Genomic DNA, 21,620 nt, shown 5'->3' on the forward strand with positions numbered 1-21,620 from the left:
TATGTGGTTGCTCATGACTCATTGATGTAAATCTCCCATGGATAATAATGATTATACTCTTGGATAATAATATCAAAATATGTAAATTATTTTTTTAAAAAAATATGATCATTTTTATTAATACAGTATTCAAGTTAGGATTAAAATATAATGTCCTAAACAAATAATTAACGAGGAATAATCACATCATAAAAAAATAGCGGTAATCAAGTAAAAGCATCTTTAACAAATAATAGTAGTAAAGTGTCAACATAAAAAATCATAGTGATTGTTATTCCTGGTTTAATTGTGGTGCCCATGTTTTTTAATTGGGGGATGGTAAAAGAAGTCCTAGGTCTGTGAAATATTAAATATATCCAAAATTGTATACCCTATTGTACAAAAGAAAAAAATGATTATTGAGAACCATAAGGCAAAGGGCAATCTCAAACAATAAATATCTAATCATGTGTCCACGTGATAGAACTTAGAAGCAAATGAAGATATGTGTGTTCCATGTTATTAGCATATAATCAGGTACATCGTTAACATAATATAGGATACATAAACAATGCGGCAATTCACGTTACCTGCCACACATCATAAACAGTGTTAAGTAGAGATCCAATGGGATCTCAACATGTTCGATCATATATATATTCTGAGGAAAGAAGCACTGTGGGAAGATACCCAGCATGATTAAAATTAAATATGAATGTATAAACTAATTTCAAGTTAAGAATAACATGACATCCAGAATAAGAATTTCAGAAGTTGTTCATATAATTCACATCAATAGGCAAACGAGACAAGGATTGCTTAACCAAGGGTCAACCAAATAACTTAGAAATCTATCATATGATATGACTACAAACCCAAAGAGGCAAACAAATAAAGCCCCACCTCTTCAAGGACCCAAACAAAGAAACTTTAACCAAATCTGATGAAATGAACTGCCCTTCAGCTATGCCATTCACAGTGAACATGAAGTTATATAAAACCACACATACATACTAAGTTACAAACTTAGCCAACATAGCCCATGAAACCATGAAGTTTGCCTTACCAAAATCTAAACCAATTATGTTCAAACTGTTCCAGTTATTCATATGAGCAATTGATTGAGTCAGGGTGAAAACCATGGCCTAGAATTTAATCAAGGATCAATGACATCACAATATGAGGAAATAAACTTGGCCTGAAAGCCAGAGGGAGAGACTGAATAAATAAAAATTAGGAATCATATCTTTTAATTTTAATCCTGCAAGCTGCTAAAGGCAGTCAATGAAAGCACACTTAACTACCACAACATGTAATAACATTCTGTTACAATCTATAACAGTTAGAATGGCAAGGAGCAATAATTACTTCTACATGATGTGCTAATAACTTGTTTTTCAACATTGATTTTTACAATAAATTAAACTGTTGTTAAAAACCAATTTCAACATCCATTTTTTAAAAACCAATGTTTATAACTTCAACTTATTTCCAAAAATGTCACGACATTCTGGTTGACATCGTTTGGTATAAAATCAATACTAATTGTCTTTTTTGTAGTATGGTCATCATGAAGAAAACTGAAAAATTATGAGTCATATATCAATATCTCCCTCGACTAAAATCACTACTAGAAAATAAGCATTTTACGACGCACATTCTAAGACGGTTATCTGCGACCATCTTAGAATGTGAAGCGGTGGCAAACTTGTAATTAAGTTGCGGAAATTTGCTTTCTACGACATACATACTAAGACGGTCATTAATAACCGGCTTAGAATGTGCGTGGTTGACATTTTCGTAATTCTTGGCAAAATAACAACGATGGGTTTCCGTCAAAATCGCCTTCACTGCATTTAGTCATAATTAGGTTTAATTTGCACATACACCATCCCGTAGCTATTGAACTCATGCTCTCTACTAATAAGCTTTGTACCTCGTAGTTCCCGACGTGAAAATACCCCACCTTTGTATGCCTCGCGTTCGTAGTTCTCGGCCTCATCTACTCTGCCTTCATCTCCCACCTCTCCCCCCCCCACGCGCTGCCACCTCCTCTTCTCTGTCGCCTCCTCCTCCACCTCCTGGCCCCGCCGTCTCCCCTACATCAACCTCTGGTACTCCCCCACCACCACCCACCCCCTCGCATTCCTCGACAAAACACCACCCAACGTCACCTCGACGATTCCTCGCCGTCGTTGGTGATCTCCGACGACACCTCCTCCTTCCCCTACACGTTCCGCGACGGGCTGTGGTCCGCGATCCGTGTGCCATGGATCGCAACGAGACGGGCGTGCGGTGGTTCGCGTTCGGCGACAATGACACTGTGTTCTTCATCGATAAGAGAGTTTCTTTTTTTTTTATATAACCTAATTTTTATTTATGAGATAAATTTCAGATTGTGGCTGCGGGTGCTAAGTTCAATTTGAGAAGAGGAAATGGTTCTTCTCATAATGTTGTCAATGGCTATAGCAGTGATGGAGATCTCTGCAGAATTAACAAGAGTGGGTGTTTTTCATCAGCGGTAGAGGTGGATAGAGATGCTTCTTGTGTTTCATTCACCACTGTCAACATTCTGGCTCTGATTTACAAATGGATTGATCCACAGGTGTTGTGTTCTTTTCCCTTGGTTTTTTTATGTTCATGGAATTTATAGTGGTCTCAAATGTGTGATTTGGAGGGTTTCACTCTGAAATCTGAATTTGTTGTGTTGTTGTTGTGAACAAAACCAAGGCCTACGAGAAAGTGACTTCAGATCATTCTGGTTGGATAGGAATAACAGGATTCTTGATTGCTTGCTTTCCGAATCATCTTCCATTATGTGCCTTCAGGTAGCAATTTCTCTCCTTTCTCTTTGGTAGGCATTGTCTCTTGTGAAAAACAAAAACATTTTTCTTTGGTAGGCATTGGCTCATAAACTCATTTATTATGCAAGTCTGCTGACTGCCATACGTAAAGAATGTCTAAGAGTTATGGATTATAAAGAGTTGCTTTTTAACGATTGTGGTAATCGTGTTGCTCAGTTGTTACATGTTCAGTCAGTTACCCCCTTTGTACAAAACCCAAAAGGCAGTGTTCCCCAAGAGTTTCTGATTGTGAACAGCCACTTGTTATTTCCTCATGATTCAAGTATGTGCATAGTGAGATTGAATGAGGTATGTGAATCCCCAACAATTTAATCTTTTTTGTCTGATTTATTGATGATTGTTATAGGCTTCTAGCCAACTTGCTTGCAATCTTAATTAAACTAGACTTATTTTTTGTCTTCTTGTAGGTTTACCAAATATTGCAATATGTGGAATTGTATCAGAGAGAAAATAGGCTCAAATCCATGCCTATTATACTCTGTGGGTGAGTTTATTGTTTGATTTTCCTACGATGTAATGTTAGTGTTTTATTTTAAATTACTGTGTGATGGTACTATTTTTTTATTTTAAATTTCTCTCTTTAATTGAGTGGCTTAAGAAAAATGTTTGACTCGTGGTTACAGGATCTGGAAAATACAGATTACTATTGTCCAGATTGCAGGGGAAAATTCAATGGTAAATTACCAGCATCATAAACATACAAGTCAAATATCGAGTATGTAGTAATTGTTTGTTGCGTCCTTTTTCTTGTATTTTACAGAATTTAATTTTATTTAGAGTCTTATTATGTGATATTTTTTTGAGACAGATCAATAGAGGAAAAAACATACAGATTGTGATTGCCTTTTCTTGCAGAGTCATGTGCAAGTGTGGCTCTTGTGGTACAAGAAAGAAGACACTTAATGAATGGGAAAAACATACAGGTAGCAGAATGAATAAGTAATTAAGGTAATTAGAATAAGTATATTTTTTAATTTGAAATAATTAAAGTCATTATTAGTATATGTTTTAATTAAGGTAATTAAGATTATTTTAAATATAATAATTAAGGTAATTAGAATAAGTATATTTTCTAATTTGAAATAATTAAAGTCATTATTAGTATATGTTTTAATTAAGGTAATTAAGATTATTTTAAATATAGTAATTAAGGTAATTAGAATAAGTATATTTTCTAATTTGAAATAATTATAGTCATTATTAGTATATGTTTTAATTAAGGTAATTAAGATTATTTTAAATATAGTAATTAAGGTAATTTGAATAATTATATATTCTGATTTGAAATAATTAAATTAATTATTAGGTTTTATGTTTTCGAAAATGTCATTGTATTTTTGCTTTTATTGTGAAACATTAGAACTAGATTTATTTCAAATGAGACTTGATTAACGAGAAAATATTAGAACTGGATTTTTTGCAGAACAAGGGGATGAAACTTGGAAGAAGCCCGTTTTGGATTAGGCCTCATTGCATTGGGTCTGGAAGGATCTCTTAATGAGATTTGCTTGTGATGCTTGGTATGCTGCTATTTCAATCTCTGTTTTAAACCTATTAAATAGCCTTTGTAACCTGTATATTGCTTACATGTTTCAAGCTTCACTTTTATAAATATATGCAAATACGAACAAATTAAATGATATAGTTTATCTTTTTTTTCTGAATATATATAATTAGTTATTTTGTTTATATGATTTATGTTTTAAGAAATGAGTACATTGTTGCTTGATGAAAATATAACATGGCCTGTATTATAAATCTATTTTTATATTGTAAATTAATTTGAATTTTAATCAGTAAGTGAGAGTATTATATTTAAATAAGAGTGTTTTTAATATATATATATATATATATATATATATATATATATATATATATATATATATATATATATATATTTGTTACTAAGGATATCCCTTAGTTGTATATTTGAATCTTCATACAATTCACTAAATAAAGACCACTTAAGTAAAAAAAAAAACACATAATGATATTACTCTTCTTTAACTTTGGTTGGTTCAAAATGACACTTTTATTTTAAAAAGTATTGTGATACAAAAACAATTAGTAGAATATATTTTATGGTTAATGTGAACTCACGAATGTTATATTGATAATTTTGTTTGAAAGTCTATAGGAGGTAATCAAATGTCAAAAACAATTAGTAAATATATATCAAAACTAAATTACCAAAAACACCATTTTCTTTTCTCTTTCTTTATCTTGCTAGTTAAATTGTGGCATGTGAATGAATAAAATAAAATAAATAAAAATAATGAGGAGAAATTAAGAGTATTGTTTCTAACCATATATCAGTTTTAATAACACATAAAAGGCATAAGAATATTGAAATATGAAATATCATATATGTGTATCTGAGTATCAATATTGCAGTTACATTATAATTTATACTTCAAATTTTAAGATGTTTTCCATATCCCTTTTTTATTATTATTTTTTGTTATATCACACTTGTTTTCACTATTATTTTTATCTTACACCTTTTTACATAAATGTACATTTTGTATTAATGGACTTGAAATGTCTCTACTTTTTTCCTGGTGAATATAATTTTTTTTTGACAATTGGTCTGGAATTATAGGTTCTACTGATTTTAGATTTCATGTATAAATTTAATAGACTTGTATTAATGGATTTTAAAATCATGTATTGTATTGAATGCTCATCTTGTTTGTTCTTTGATAATTAGCCTAGAATTAGCCTTGTTCTATTTATTTTACTTTCAATGTAGTTTGGTTAATTCTAGAATGAGCTTCATTGTTGTTTACGTGGAGACCAACCAAAAAAATACAAATAACAAAAAAATAATTTTGAACACATACTAAGACGGTTATTTGAATAACCGTCTTAGTATATTTGACATACTACATCGGTTATTCTTTAACCGTCTTAGATTGTCAATACATTTTAAGACGGTTATTGAATAACCGTCGTAGAAAGTCCATTATGAAGAAGACTTTTTAAGATGGTTTCTGTAACAACCGTCTTAGATTTGAAGAACTTTCTAAGACGGTTATATGGATAACGGTCATAAAAAGTATAACAAACAAAGACAATCATCAAAATCGTTGTAGTTTTTTTTTTGCTTTTTACGACACTTGTTTTTACGACGGTTCAAAACCGTCATAAAAAGGACGATTTAACCGACTTAGAAAGTAATAATTCTAGTAATGAATAAGTTCAATATCTTACAAAGTTTGGATAATATGGAGCGACATGCAAAGGCCCGTGAAGTTAATGATCCCATCCTTATCTATAATTTTCCAAATAGGTCCATAGCTACACAAATATCAAATATGCTATATTAGAAATAGCTATACAAATAAATAATTAACTGTTATATGAGAGAAAGTTTAAAATTTTTACCTTTTCTAAATGTTATTAAAGTTATATAGTATTTAATTTTCTCTTTTGCACAATCCATCTCCTCATATATGAAACCCATGACGAATTTTACATCTGAATCCACCTATCGAAGGATCACCATAAGAGGAGAAGCAACTTTGAGGCATATAGTTATATTCTTCCAAAACTGACTATCTAAAACCACATTTTCAATCTACTTTTCTCCCCTCCCTTCCGTGAAGTTCTAAACTTGTGTGTTTTTCACTCTTATGAGCTAAACATGCTCATTATTGATGCTTTCAATTCATGAAGAGAAGTTAAAGTCAAATAAAATGTGGAAAATCTAGTCATACTAGGCCTAATAAGGTCTCTTCTTTTGTGAACATCTTCAACAAGCTAAAAAACATTGTTCTACCATAAATGTAAATGGTGATCCTTCTTCCCTTCTTTATATATAGTAACTTGATGAACCTTCAAATGCTTTACAAAGGTGATGCTTGAATCTAAAAATTCCCCATACAAAGTCTTAGAGCAATAGTTACATTTAATTTTTTTACCATTGCCCAAAACCTATTGATCGTGTTTCCAACTAATATTTGTCTTATTTCCTGGTGCATTTTTACTTCTAGGTCCTGGCAATAGAGGAGGCAGCTAGATTGGCATCACCTGAATTTGATCTAGTTCCATTTCCTAACATTATGAAAATTTAGCAACTCAACATCACACAAGAAATAAAAATAATTAACAAATAAAATCCCAATTCCCAACAACCAAATAGGACCCAATTAACAACAAAGAAGCATCAAAAGGTTCGAACAACCAACAACAACCAATCAACAACTAGCACATTATCACATTTAGTAACAAAAAAATGCCTTCAATTGAGAATGGGAAGGTACAATAAGAATGATCAAAGCTTACCTTGAACAACAATCACAACACTTTCTCTGACACTCATTCAATCAATGTTTGTTATTGGTTGGAAAAAGTGTAGCTGGCATTCTTTGCTAAGAGGATAATTACAATCTTTTTACCTCTTGCTTATAAGAAACCTATTTGCTATCACAACAAAATAGAACACAAATATACCAAATATAATCAGAATATATGCCTTTTCACATCCTTAAACTCATAATTTAACAGAGTCCAAAGAAAAATTTAAAAATGTTAAGGAAGAAATACCTCTCCTCAAAAGCTTCAACAATATCAGGAATAGACTCAAGATTTTCTGGAGGTTCCCAAGTGTTGGTTGTCCCAGGCCACCCATTCATTTGGTGATATGCAAAAAAACTAGTAAGAAAAGATACATCTTTATAAAAAATTTCACATTAGGCCCTTTTCTGTTTGAGTAATGATATCCATACATCCACATCCTCTTTCAACCCATTTGCACCCATTTTCTTTGAATCTCTCGTTATTTTTTACAACATCATTTGTCACATCCTTATCTTTCATCAGAACCCAGTCCAGAAAATAAGAACAAAATACAAATGAGAAAAAGGGGTTAACTCACCATTTGATTAAGTATTGCACTTGACCCTGTCATTTGCAACAATTTAAATCCACATTGTCATAAAGGAGAACCCAAAAAACAAAAAACACGTCTGGCCAAAGAAGAAGAACATGAGAAACAACAAAGTACTATCCCACTATCAGAGGTTAATTACATGAATCACACAACATCAATCAAAAATTGGGTAGCCCGTAAGAGCAAAACAAAAACTAAGAAAATCCTCATTAGAAATAAAACTAGACTAAAAACATTACTAAAACAATTCCTCATTTCAGATAACATGATTAAAAAACACAAACATAACACAACAAGGAAAAAACATAACCCTCAATCACCAAAGAATAAGAAAAGAAGCAACAAAAAGTCTATGGGGGAGGAAGAGAAATTTTTACCTTGCGCACCCTCTTATAAGGTATAGCTTCAACTTCAAAGAAATTTTCACCAAGAACAACACCTTGTTGTCCTCCTTGAGCCCCAACAACAACACCATCGCCAGCAACATTTTCTTCTTCATCTTGCTCTTCCTCAATGCCATCATCTTCTTCTACTACTTTATCACCCTCCACATGTTCCTCTTCTTAACTTTTCCACAACTGGGTACCCTTGTTCCCCTCAAATTTTTTAACTTTGATACCCCCACCATCTCCACCACACAAATCAACACCATCAGAAGGAATAGAAGCACCACCATCACCAACACCACCACTCGAAGCCTCCAAGGAAGCCTTTCTCTTCCCCCCACTACCCTTCATTGCAACTATTGAATATTTTAGTATTTATCTATGTTTGGTAGCTTAGTTGGTAAGCTTTATTCAAAAGGCAGCAGTGAATTGTCACTGTCAATAGTCCTTCTCTTTCTCTTGTATCTTGTATATATGTATCATTTTGAAATCAATAAAAGTTAAGTGCGAATAGTGAGTTTTTACCCTCAACTCACCTCAGTCTTCAAGTTGGCATCAGAGCGGGTTCTGTCCGCCGTCGGCCGCCATCATCTCCATTCGTTTTCTCTGGCAAGACCAGGGTTAGGATCGCCTCGAAAAATGCAACCCACCCCTGGAAGTCGCACCGCCAAAGGAGCTCCCACATGCCGCCTTTGTCTCGTGCGATTTTCTTCATGTGAAGCCCACGCGCCACCGCGCTGCCGTCGAAAGCTGATCCGTTTGGTCCCGTCAGCTTCGTCGTCAGTCCCTGAGCACGTTTCAGGCCTCACCTCTCGCTTTCGGTAAGCTTTTCCCTTCGACCCTTGTGTGTTCTCCCTTTTTTGTGTTAGGGTTTGCTATTTGGATCTGAAATGGCCTCCTCTGGACCTGTTTTCTTCTTTTCCGGGACTCCAATCATCACCATTGCAAAGCTTAACTGGAAGAATTACCTTTCGTAGTCTGCTTCCGTGGAGTTGTGGTTTCTTGGTCAAGGGCACCATGACCACTTGGAGAAAGCTTCTGATTCTGTTCCAGACGATAAAAAACCTGAATGGGAGAAGTTTGACTATCAACTTTGCGCTGTGTTATGGCAATCAGTTGAGCCAGATATTTTGGAGATCCTTCGATCATTTAAATCGTGTCGTTCTTTTTGGAAGAAAGCTCGGGAAATCTTTGCTAATGATATCCAAAGCTTGTTTGATGCAACCATGAAGGTTACAACCCTCAAGCAAACCAGCCATGATATGATCGCTCACGTAGGTAAGGCTTTGGCTGTCGTAGAAGAGCTGAGAAAGTTCCTTGTAGTTGATTCATTGGAAGAAGTGAACATGAAACTTGACAAGTTCTACATGGTCCTCATTCTGAAGAGCTTACATTCAGACTTTGATCATGTGCGTGATCAAGTACTTACTGGGGACCAGGTTCCATCAATGGATTCCCTCATCACTAGACTTCTCCGCGTGCCTCATTTATTGAAGGATGAGAATCCTACTGATGGTGTGGAGACGTCAGCCATGGTTGTGTCTCGAGGTAGAGGAGACAGCCACAACAGTAGAGGAAGTCGCAGTGGAAGGGGTGGACGTTCTCGTTGTACCTATTGCAAGAGGATGGGTCACACCCAAGAGAATTGTTATTCGTTGCATAGGTTTCTCAACAAGGTTGCACAGGTCTCTAGATCAGAGAAAGCAGAGTCTAGATTCTATGATGAGGAGTATCAGGAGTATTTGAAGCTTAAATCCGAGAAACCCAGCAACCAAGCTCAATCCTCATCTGTACCATATTTTTCAATAGCATGTATCTCTCAATCCATTGAAGGTCCTAGTCCTTGGATACTCGAATCAGGTGCCTCTGATCATATTTCTGGTAGTAAGTCCTCCTTTTCATCCTTTTCCTTTCCAAAAATTCCTCACCTTGTTACTGTAGCTAATGGCTCCAAGGTTGCGTCTCAAGGAAGTGGTCAAGTTTCATTGTCTCCCTCTTTGAAATTAAATTTTGTGTTATTCATTCCTCAGTGTCCCTATAATCTAATCTCATTAAGTCAGTTAACTTGTTCGTTAAATTGTTCAGTAACCTTTACTACTAATTCTTTTGTTATTCAGGAACATGGGATGGGGCGACTGATTCGAGAAGAACATGAATCACGAGGACTTTACTACTTGGAATCTAGTCCACCTGGGTCTTGTTTTGCAATCTCAAAACCCAAACTTTTGCATGATCGTCTAGGTCACCCAAGTTTATCAAAATTGAAGATGATGGTTCCTAGTCTTAAGAATCTTCGAATCTTAGATTGTGAGTCTTGTCAACTAGGAAAACATGTCAGATCATCATTTCCTCAAACTGTACAAAGATGTAACTTGACTTTCTCTACCATTCATTCTGATATTTGGAGACCAAGTCGTGTTACATCTTTTGGTTTTCGATATTTTGTAACCTTCATTGATGAATTCTTCAGATGTACTTGGGTTTATTTAATGAAAGATAGATCCGAACTTTTGCCTATATTCATATCATTATACAATGAGATTGAGAATCAATTTGGAAAAACAATTAAAATTTTCAGAAGTGATAATGCTAAAGAGTATTTCTCTCGTGATCTTTCTTCTTTTTTGTCTTCCAAAGGTATTCTACATCAGTCCATATGTCCTCACACACCACAACAAAATGGTATAGCAGAAAGGAAGAATCGTCATCTTCTTGAAACTGCACGTTCCCTAATGCTAAATTCTAATGTTCCTACACATCATTGGGGAGATGTGGTGCTTACTGCTTGTTTCCTAATTAATAGGATGCCCTCTTCTTCTCTTGAAAATCAAATCCTTCACTCAATTGTCTTTCCTCATGATCCACTATTTCATGTTTCTCCTAAAGTGTTTGGTTGTACCTGTTTTGTCCATGATTTGTCTCCTAGTTTAGACAAACTTTCTGCTAGGTCAATCAAATGTGTCTTCTTGGGTTATTCTCGTTTTCAAAAAGGTTACAAGTGTTACTCTCCAACCATGAGACGATACTACATGTCTGCAGATGTAACCATTTTTGAAGACACACCCTTCTTCTCACCCTCCGTAGATCATACTTCGTCTCTCCAGGAAGTTCTTCCTATTCGTCTTCCTTGTCCTCTAGGTAACTCAGACCAAAATGTCAGTGTTGTCCCATCTTCCCCACCAAATTCACCTGAAGTTGCCTCTCCACCTTTGATTACAGATCAACACAGGACAAGGTAGATTGGATCTCTGGTACCTGAAGTCTTTCCTCGTGATCCTCATTCTTCTTCAACCAGTCCTCAACTCATGGATCCTTCCTCTCCTTCCACTTCTTCTCATCATTCTGACTCACATTGGCCCATTTCCATCAAGAAAGGTACTCGCTCTACTCGTAATCCTCATCCTATTTATAATTTCTTAAGTTACCACCATTTGTCTCCTTCATATGGTTCCTTTGTTTTTTCATTGTTTTCCCTTACTATTCCTTCCACTATCCATGAGGCACTTGATCATCATGGCTGGCGACATGCAATGATTGATGAAATGCAGGCTCTTGAAAATAATGGTACTTGGGAGCTCGTTCCTCTTCCTCCTGGCAAGACAACTGTGGGTTGTAGATGGGTCTATACTGTTAAAGTTGGGCCCTATGGTAAGGTTGATCGGCTTAAGGCTCGCTTGGTAGCTAAAGGCTATACACAGGTATATGGCCTTGATTACTGTGATACTTTCTCTCCTGTAGCCAAAATCACCACTGTTCGTCTGTTTCTTGCTATGGCTGCCATCCGTCACTAGCCCCTCCATCAGCTTGATATTAAAAATGCATTTCTCCACGGTGATCTTGAGGAGGATATTTATATGGAGCAACCTCCTGGGTTGGTTGCTCAGGGGGAGTATGGCCTTGTGTGTAAGCTTCACCGATCTCTCTATGGGTTGAAGCAATCTCCTCGAGCTTGGTTTGGTAAATTTAGTCATGTTGTTCAACTTTTTGGACTAAAACAAAGTGAAGCTGATCACTTTGTTTTTTACTGTCATACATCTCTTGGAAAATGTGTTTATCTAATGGTTTATGTTGATGACATAGTGATTACAGGGAATGATCGCCCAACTAAAAGAGCACTTATTCAGTCATTTTCAGACCAAAGATCTGGGATATTTGAAGTATTTCCTTGGTATTGAAGTGGCTCAATCAGGAGATGGTGTTGTGATCTCTCAAAGGAAGTATGCTCTTGATATTTTAGAAGAAATAGGTATGCAGAATTGTAGACCTATTGAAAGCCCTATGGATCCAAATCTGAAGCTCATGGCAGATCAAAGTGAAGTTTATGCTGACCCTAAGAGATATAGGAGGCTTATGGGAAAACTCTTTTACCTCACCATTACTAGACCTGATATCTCCTTTGCTATGGGAGTGGTTAGTCAATTTATGGAGAATCTTCATTTGGATAATTGGAATGCTGTCATGAATATTCTTAGATATGTTAAGAGAGTCCTGGACAAGGGTTGTTGTATGAAGACAAAGGTAATACGTAACTATCGGGATATTGTGATGCTGATTGGGCTGGCTGTCCCATGGATAGGAAGTCTACATTAGGCTATTGTGTCTTCATTGGAGGAAATCTTATTTCTTGAAAAAGCAAGAAACAAATTGTTGTCGCTCGGTCCAGTGCAAAAAGCTGAATATCGATCTATGACTATGGTTACTTGTGAACTCATGTGGATTAAACAATTTCTGCAAGAATTGAGGTTTTGTAAAGAGTTGCAAATGAAGTTGTATGTGATAATCAGGCTGCTCTTCATTTTGCCTCAAACTCAGTCTTTCATGAAAGGACTAAGCACACAGAGATTGATTGTCATTTCATTCGAGAGAAGCTTCTGTCCAAGGAGATTGTCACTGAGTTCATTGATTCTAATGATCAGCCAGCAGATATTTTGACTAAGTCCTTAAGAGGATCCAAAATTCAGACTATATGTTCCAAGCTTGGTGCATATGATTTATATGCTCCCGCTTGAGGGGGAGTGTTGAATATTTTAGTATTTATCTATGTTTGGTAGCTTAGTTGGTAAGTTTTATTCAGAAGGTAGCAATGAATTGTCACTGTCAATAGTCCTTCTCTCTCTCTCTCTCTTGTATCTTCTATATATGTATCATTTTGAAATCAATAAAAGTTAAGTGAGAAAGAGTGAGTTTTTACCCTCAACTCACCTCAGTCTTTAAGTGCAACAACAACAACAATGCAACAAAAAATTGAAAAGGAACAACCTTAATATTCAACAATTTTCATATTGTGTTGTAAATACATATTTAAATGAAAACACATATATTTAATGTATTAAAAATATTAAAAGACAAATGTTAACGTATTTCTTTAGAACATTAGTTAACAAGAAATATTTTTATTAGAATGCGCTAAATTGTGTGTTTTGTATGACTTGTTTTACACTCTCTTATAACTTTTACAATAAATATTTTTTTTAATTTCTTAAAAATGTCCTTAACATACTAGTGAGATCCATATTAAAAATATGTGACTATTAAATGCAGTCTTTTAATTTGTGTAATAAATAAGATATTAAATGAAAAAAATATTTAATGTAGTAAAAAATTTGACCATTAAATATATACACTTAATGACGAAAGAGAAGCTGTAACGCAACACTTAATGTGATATCCTGAATAATTTTATTCTATTCAAACTAAACAATAGGGTCTAAGTGAGTTGATTGAACAGAATATGTGTATGTAGTAAATCTTTTAGTATCATGTTTAATTCCTCCAGATAAAAGAAATTCAAGCCGAATAAAATGAATAAAAAAACATCTAATAAAAATGAATAAGAAAAAATTTCATATTTTTTGTATTTACCAAATAAAAACATTTTTAAAAATAAAGAAATTATAAGAGAATTTAAAAATTATTATATATGTTTTTCTTATAAATAAAGTATGTTTTTCTAATCTCTTTAAAATTTTCTAAATTCGGTTTTCGTCCTTCAAAAATTTATTTTCCTTTTCTGTTCCTCTGATTTAGAAAAACTCAAGTTTTGATTCTCAAAGTGCATTTTTTTTTTACATTTAATACTGTGATTATATGATGTTTATAATCGTTTTCAGAATCAAAAGTGGATTATATTTTAATAAAAAAAAGACTAAAAAAGTTCGAAAGACTAATATTAAGTATAGAAAATTTTAGAAGTATCAAAAATAATTTTTTCTTTTTTTTTCTACGTATTTATCTTAGATATAATAATATATTTTAAACAGATTATTTTATTATCAATTAAAATTTATTATTATATGAGAGATGCTTTAGAGAGATAGAGAAACTTTATATGTAAAGGTTATTTTAAAATTATTTATATAAAAAAGTCAGATGTCCTTTTAATAATTTTCTTATTGTTTTGTAAATAAAGCATTAAATGAAACATATATAAATGCATTGAAAATATTAAAGGTATATAATTATTAAATTAATACATAGACTTTCATTTTGTGTAATAAATAAAGTATTAAATGAAAAATACATATTTAACGTACTAAAATATAAGATATATTTTTAATATTAATACACAGACTAAATGCCTAAAAGAGTTGTTGTAACGTAATAAGCAACATGAAATTCTTAATATATAGTCTTATTGAACACAAAGTAAATAGGGTCCTCTGGGCCGTTTGGAATAAAAAAGTAAATAAAATGAATAAAAAACATTCAATACTTTTTTCTATTTGACGATAAAAAAACATTTAATTATAAGAAGTTTTAAGAAAATATAGAATTATTATATATAATTTTTTATTTATAATTTTGTTCGCTCTTTATAAAATTTGTAAATTCAATTTTAACCCTTAAAAACTTGTCATTTTGCGTATTTCTAATTTAGGAAAACACCACATTTAGGTCTCAAAGTGCACTTTTTGGTTGTTTATAACTATCGACAAGTTATTAGTTTTTAGTTTTTTATTAATTGAAAAATTTATTTAACTATTCAGTAAATAATTTTTTTTTTGGTAATTTTTAATATTTTTTAAAACTTTAGTTTCTACCTTATAACTTTTTATATTTTATATTCTTTTTTATATATCTTTACAAAATTATTCAATTTATTCTTATATCTTTTTTAAACAGAACATGAATTTAATATTTTAACCATTGTGCTGTTAATTTTTATACATTTTATTACATTACACTATTTATTTTATTCATTATACTATTTATAAATGTTAGATTTAATTTTTTTCTATTATTTTTTTTAATAATTTTATATTTGACGATTTCATTTAACTATTAGGCTAATTAAAATAATATAAGTATAATTTCTGTTTAGTTACAAGTTTTCTTTTACTTTATTTTAAACTTGATTAAAAATATTTTAAGATATAGTAATAAGATTACTAATTGAATATTTAATATGAAATATTTGAAACTAAAAATTAATGAATTTTTTTTATCTATAAATAAAAAATTACAAGAGTTTAAAATTAATTTAAAAAGTAAAATCATAACAGCTCAAAATATTTTTTTTTTCATAAAAAATTGGATTTTATATAAAAATATCATATAGATATATCCATTTTTGTCATTTTAGATTTTAACCATGGTGTTGTGAAAAAATTGAAACAGTTAGTTATACTTTATCTTCACCATGAAAATAATTGATTATTTCTCACCTAGAATCTCTTCACCACTATTAATAAGTTGTTAGTTTAATTGCTTTCAACTACCAACTTTCAATTTTTAATTTTTAACTAACTTTTCATTTAGTTTTATCAATCATAACCTAAATGATAATTATAATAATTTGATATCAAAAGTGAATAATTTTCAAATTGAAAAGATCAAAATAGGACTAAATTTTTTTAAAAGACTAAAATCAAATTTACAAAATTTAGAGAATCAAAAGTATCAGGTAAAAAATATTGAATGTAATATCACATTATCATTATGTTTTTAATGAATAAACGTTTCTTTTCCTTTTAATTATTATATGCGTTAAATACTAATTAGCATTAAATTTTTTTTTTTAACCATTGATCACATTTTATTTTTTATTTCAAATATGGAGAAATAAATAAGAAGGTGATGAAAATAATTTTTAATATATTAAATATAATAGACTAATAGTATTAAAATGTAAGACCAAACATGAGAATCTTATAATAATAAATATATAAATACGGATTCTGTTTAAATATTTTTTATTTTTTATAATGATATGGATGTATCCACGTTAAAAAAAGACATGGATATATCTAAATAATTAATATAGTTCTCGGTTTGAGACTTAGTCATACTTAAAATTCATTCTCACTTCATAGGAGTGAATTTTGCACGAGTGTTGTTAACTGAGTTAAACTCATTCAGTTCAATAATTAATACTCTTTCTGGTCTCAAATATAAAATAAAAAGCAAGTTCAGGCTTCACCACTAGTAAAAAAAAGGTCTTCTACATCGGTTCTAATGGCCTTTCTACATCGGTTATGATGCGTGGTGGTAACACAGTGTCGTTGAATATCGACATCGGTTGGAGGACCGTCTTTGAAGGGCGACCTTTCTACATCGGTTGTGTAGCTCAACCGATGTAAAATGTGAGCTTTCTACATCGATTCTAAGGTTGAAACCGATGTTGAATGATAGGATTTCTACATCGGTTATCAGTCAACCGATGTAGAATGGGTAATAATGGCAAGGTTTCTACATCGGTTATAAGTCAATCGATGTAGAATTTGAAGGATTTCTACATCGTTTACTACTGAACCGATATAGAATGGGTAGGAATGACAAGGTTTCTACATCGGTTATAAGTCAATCGATGTAGAATTTGAAGGGTTTCTACATCGTTTATCACTCAACCGATGTAGAATAATGAATTTTTTTTTATTTTTGCGAAATTTATAATTTTCCCTTCAAATATTGATGTGATGTTAAAGTGCATGATTGTGGTTTACTAAATGTAAAAATACACATATTTGAGCCAGTAATAGAAAAATCACAAACTACGTGCTAATTTAACTTAATAGAGCTAATTGCTATCTTAAATTGTATTAGTATTTAACTACTATATATATATAATTATATATTGTGCATTCTTCCTGATATTTCAACTTTTCAAGTCAGTGCTAATTTAAAAATTAAAATTCTATACTAGGAAATAATAGCCACATACGTTATCTAACTTTCAAACCAAACTATTGTATGAATAAATTTATTAACCTAAAAATCCAGCATCTTCACATAATAAATTAAACTACCAAATCACCAATAGTCTTCAAACACTAGTTAACAAGAACTTACTAGCAAGGGGTCTAGCTCACTCAAATAATACCATTAACTAATGACGTAACAATTATAATTCATTGACTAACCATAAGAAAAAATTGACAGGACATAATCGCGTGTTTTGTTTTTGGTAACCTGTTCTTTAAATCCCATCATGCAAGCGTAAATAATGAGGATTCCCTACCCATGTTCACGTTAAAAGAAAAGCCCAATTGAGGCATTATCTCAAATGGACAAAATATTTTTTTTTGGAAATAAAGACAGATGTTGATTGAAGCTCAAATACAAGGAAGGACAACCCAAAGAAATGAAATGAAGAAAAAATTGAATATTAAATCATGTCATGCCATGGATATCAATCAATTATGACCATGACATCAAATTCAGTAACAATAACTGAAAGGGCACCTGTCATCATCTTCATCAAATTCAGTATCAGAATCCGCTGATGTAATGGTCACATCGGGCTTCAGTTGTGCAGACTGGAGCAAAGGAGGCATCACAAAACCCATATATGGGAGAAAATCCTGCCCAAGGCACTTGCAAAGCCGTGCCCATGCCTGAAAGCATGGCATCCAAGTGAAAATTTGAGATTTGTAAGAATTTTAACTAAACGACAAAATAAATATATATTTCCAAGTTGATGCTTGTAAAAAGACCATACTTGTAACATGTAACTTGCAGTTGGATCATCAGCATCCAGTTGAGATTGTTGCAGTGACATCAAGACATCCATGACCTAGTAAAGGAAAAAATGAAAACTATACATTAGCACACTGAAAGTAAACAATGAGTAAAGGACAGAAAATATAAAAATTACTACTTCCAGCAATACATATGAATTTAAAAAGAAACACAAGAAACAACACTTTGAACTAAATTAAAATCCACCTGTTTGGCATCATCCCTGAACTTCTCCTTTCCAACAACCATTCCTACCAAACTAATGCACTCCATTGCTTTGGCTCGAAGCATATGATTAGATTTATCATTTGCGTTCGCCAAAATAGCTTTTAAGTATGGCATCACAACATCATAATACTTCTGAAATTGCACCTGTTAACATGGCATTTCATGTATTAAGTATAAAACTTAAAAGCATTGTCATTACTATGGAGAATATTGGCTACATAAAGCACCTCTGAAGAATCTGCAACATATGCTAAGGCTGTCAAAGCCCCTTCTTCAACCATTTGCTTCCCATTCTAGAACATGGGCAACAAAAGAAAATATAACTACATATTTAAACACTAATCATAGGAAATGCATAAAATAGGAAGCATGCATGTCAAAATATTTATTATTGAGTAATTATAAAGCACTTCACAACAATGGATTGAACAAAATGATGCACCCTACTCTCAAGTCCAGAAAGAGCATTTAGAGAATGTTTTAACTTACAAATTGAACATTTAGAGAATGTTTCACAGAACTAAAAGTTAATTAAAGGTTTATAAGCTAGTCAAATCTTATAAGTTATAAACTAAGAACCCTTTAAAATATAAGCATTAATGTGGGCTGTAGCCACCAGAAATGGATCAATGATCCATGTTGAATTTTCACCCTTCATGCATGTTTAATTTTTATATAATTATCATATAACAATTTTGTGAGACCATATTAAAATTTATGTTTTCTTTTTTAAGAAAAATTGTATATATTTAAATAAGACCACACACATATTATCAATTGACTAGTGGCCACACTACCAGACAATTTAGATAGAATAGTTCATTAATTCACTAATTTAGTACCTTAATAGCTCCCAGTTCTTTGGCTTGACTTGGGTCTGTAGGGTAACCTGATGAGACTATGCTTTTAAAATATGCAGATGGTGACCTGGGTTCCACTTTGAACCTCTTGCAGAATGGGACCCAATGTTTTGCAAAGTTTGAAGCCTTTAGCAGAGCATAGAACGTGATTTGCGATCCAGCATCACCAGAGAGATACACACTCAATTTTTCAGTTGGATAATCATAAGCCATAACAGATAGCACTGTGTTAATCACCATCATTGCTGGCTCAATATCTGGATCTGCTGTGCACACAAATATGTCCACTCTTGGCAACTTTTTCTCATATCTGTTCAGAAACACATTTTTTTCCAATTATGTATCACTTTGGAACTTTTTCATACGATCATACCCATCTATTACCCCTAATAAATGTTACAAGGCATGAAAGCTAAAATAGAAAATAAGACTAATATAATACAAGCATAATATATGGTTTATAACAAGAAATGTGTCAAAAAAATGGAAAATAAATATGTTTTAATCCCTGTACTTTGAAAACAATTTGTTTTAATTCTTATATTTTATCATTCAACATTTTGATCTCTAAACTTTTAAAAATCAGTATTTCTAATACTTAAGACACACGCTACATAAGAAATGTTGTTAATAATATATGTCCTAAGGGACTAAAAGTACTTTATTTTTAAAAGTTTAATAACCAAAAGGTTAAATGATGAAATATAAGGACTAAAAGCAAGAATTTTAGGAACTAAAAACAATTTTGTTTTAATAGTTTTTTATAACATCTTCCAACAAAACTTTCTTCATAAATAAGTGTAACTTAAGGATTTGGCTATTTGTACTAATTAATCAAGCTTTGTTAGTTCATACATCTTGGCTTCTTTTATCATAAGATAAATCTCATGTTGATGTTACTAATAAAGAGTGAGTCTAGAGTATTTAGTGACCAACATAGAATCTCACCCCTCATAATAGCCAGAAATATTTAAAGAAAAAATGTGGGGGAAAAAAGTGATAGGAAATAAAAATATACAGTAAGTAGGTAGCAGTACCTTTGAGAGAGTCTGTCTTTGAAGGGTTGTCTGAACACAAGGTTCCATCTAAGGGCTTGAGTAAGGACCCAGTAAAAGCCAAAACACAGCTTTGAAGCAAGCATACCAAGCCATGCCCAGTTTCCATCTTCACCCTTTGTTATGTGGCTAAATCTGTAATGCCATATAAAGCATATGGTCACAAATAATGAGATAGCAAAGGACCTGTAGATGAACCTTCCTCTGCACCTTCTTGTCTCAAACAATGGGGAGTACTCAACCCTCCCCATAATAACTATGCTAATTATGTGTGTCTTGTTCTACACAATTTGGTTTTTTTGCTATTAGTTGCATTGGTATTTGTAGCCAATACTAAGGCATTATTGGCATTTGAAAGTTTGTATTTAATTGACTTATTTTCCATTGAGTTAGCGTGCCTTTTTTTAAAAGGATATTGCTGCATAATTTGGTGGTAATAGAATATAATAAGAGTTCCATTATAATAGAATATAATAAGGCAAGGAAAGCCAATGATACACCTGCTACCTGCTGGTAATAGAATATAATACCATCATTATTGTTTAATAAGAGTTCCATTAAGAATATTTAAATCCATTCCCCACCTAACCCCATTTAATTTTATATTGATATTGAATTGATTGAAATTAAGCTTATAAGTTACGAACTATTTTTCACTTATCCTAGAAAGTTTATTTAAACTTAATTAAATTGAAAATAAATTATAAACAAATATTAAAGTAACTATTTTAATAAGTTCTCTATCAAACACCTGCCAAATATACTTATATATCTCATAAGATAACTCTAAAAAATTATGATTACATTAAAAAATCTATTTTTTCTTTAAAAAAAATATTTTATACATACGAATGTAGTGTGTGACTGTAAATTAAAGATATGCAAGTTTTATTTCTTTTTATCATCAAATATTAATTTCTTAATTTGGTTAAAAATTACTATTGATATACATTAAAATTAATCTATAAATTTTTGGCATGTCTAAAAATTAAAATTTTTAAATACGTGTACTTTAATTATCATTAAAATTAATCTATAAATTTATTTTACACATTTTTTATAACTATTATATTTTCATTATATGAGATAACTAATATCAAATAAAATTAATATTTTTTTAAGAAATTATCAAACAAATTAGTTATAATACAGCTTTATTCCATAAAAAAATGTTATTAACTACAACAGTTTTTTTAATGGAAAATAATATTTGTTGTGCAGCTGATGGTGATATTAGTTCCGTCAAGATGACCAGGACATGCGTACTTGAGATAATGCCATTCAAATACATATAATAATTAATTTTTCAATAAGTGAACCTTATTTTTTTATTTAGTAGTACTCTTATTATCAATGCAGTAAAATTCAATTTCAACCAATAATAAAAACAGTTGGAA

At 31.9% G+C, this 21,620-nt stretch overlaps 1 protein-coding gene across 4 annotated transcripts; it reads right to left on the reverse strand.

Annotated features, from left to right (window-relative positions):
- Positions 1-395: 395 nt before the first annotated feature.
- On the reverse strand, positions 396-20,729 carry LOC114406514 (cellulose synthase-like protein E2). Of its 4 annotated transcripts, XM_028369230.1 has the most exons (10): positions 20,206-20,729; positions 19,151-19,478; positions 18,536-18,601; positions 18,288-18,452; positions 18,061-18,135; positions 17,805-17,956; positions 7,392-7,748; positions 7,131-7,268; positions 6,057-6,143; positions 396-569 (listed from the first exon to the last, which is right to left on the reverse strand). In XM_028369230.1, the coding sequence occupies exons 1-7, from the start codon at positions 20,472-20,474 to the stop codon at positions 7,730-7,732; spliced, it is 1,074 nt and encodes a 357-aa protein (XP_028225031.1). In that variant the 5' UTR covers positions 20,475-20,729; the 3' UTR covers positions 396-569; positions 6,057-6,143; positions 7,131-7,268; positions 7,392-7,729. The 4 variants fall into 4 exon arrangements, with proteins under 4 accessions (XP_028225031.1, XP_028225030.1, XP_028225029.1 ...); XM_028369229.1 differs by lacking the exons at positions 396-569; positions 6,057-6,143 and adding an exon at positions 6,240-6,899; XM_028369228.1 differs by lacking the exons at positions 396-569; positions 6,057-6,143; positions 7,131-7,268; positions 7,392-7,748 and having other exon boundaries at positions 17,294-17,956; positions 20,206-20,727.
- Between the last annotated feature and the right edge of the window lie 891 nt (positions 20,730-21,620).

Source organism: Glycine soja, chromosome 3 (assembly GCF_004193775.1).
Source record: "Glycine soja cultivar W05 chromosome 3, ASM419377v2, whole genome shotgun sequence".
Taxonomy (NCBI): domain Eukaryota; kingdom Viridiplantae; phylum Streptophyta; class Magnoliopsida; order Fabales; family Fabaceae; genus Glycine; species Glycine soja.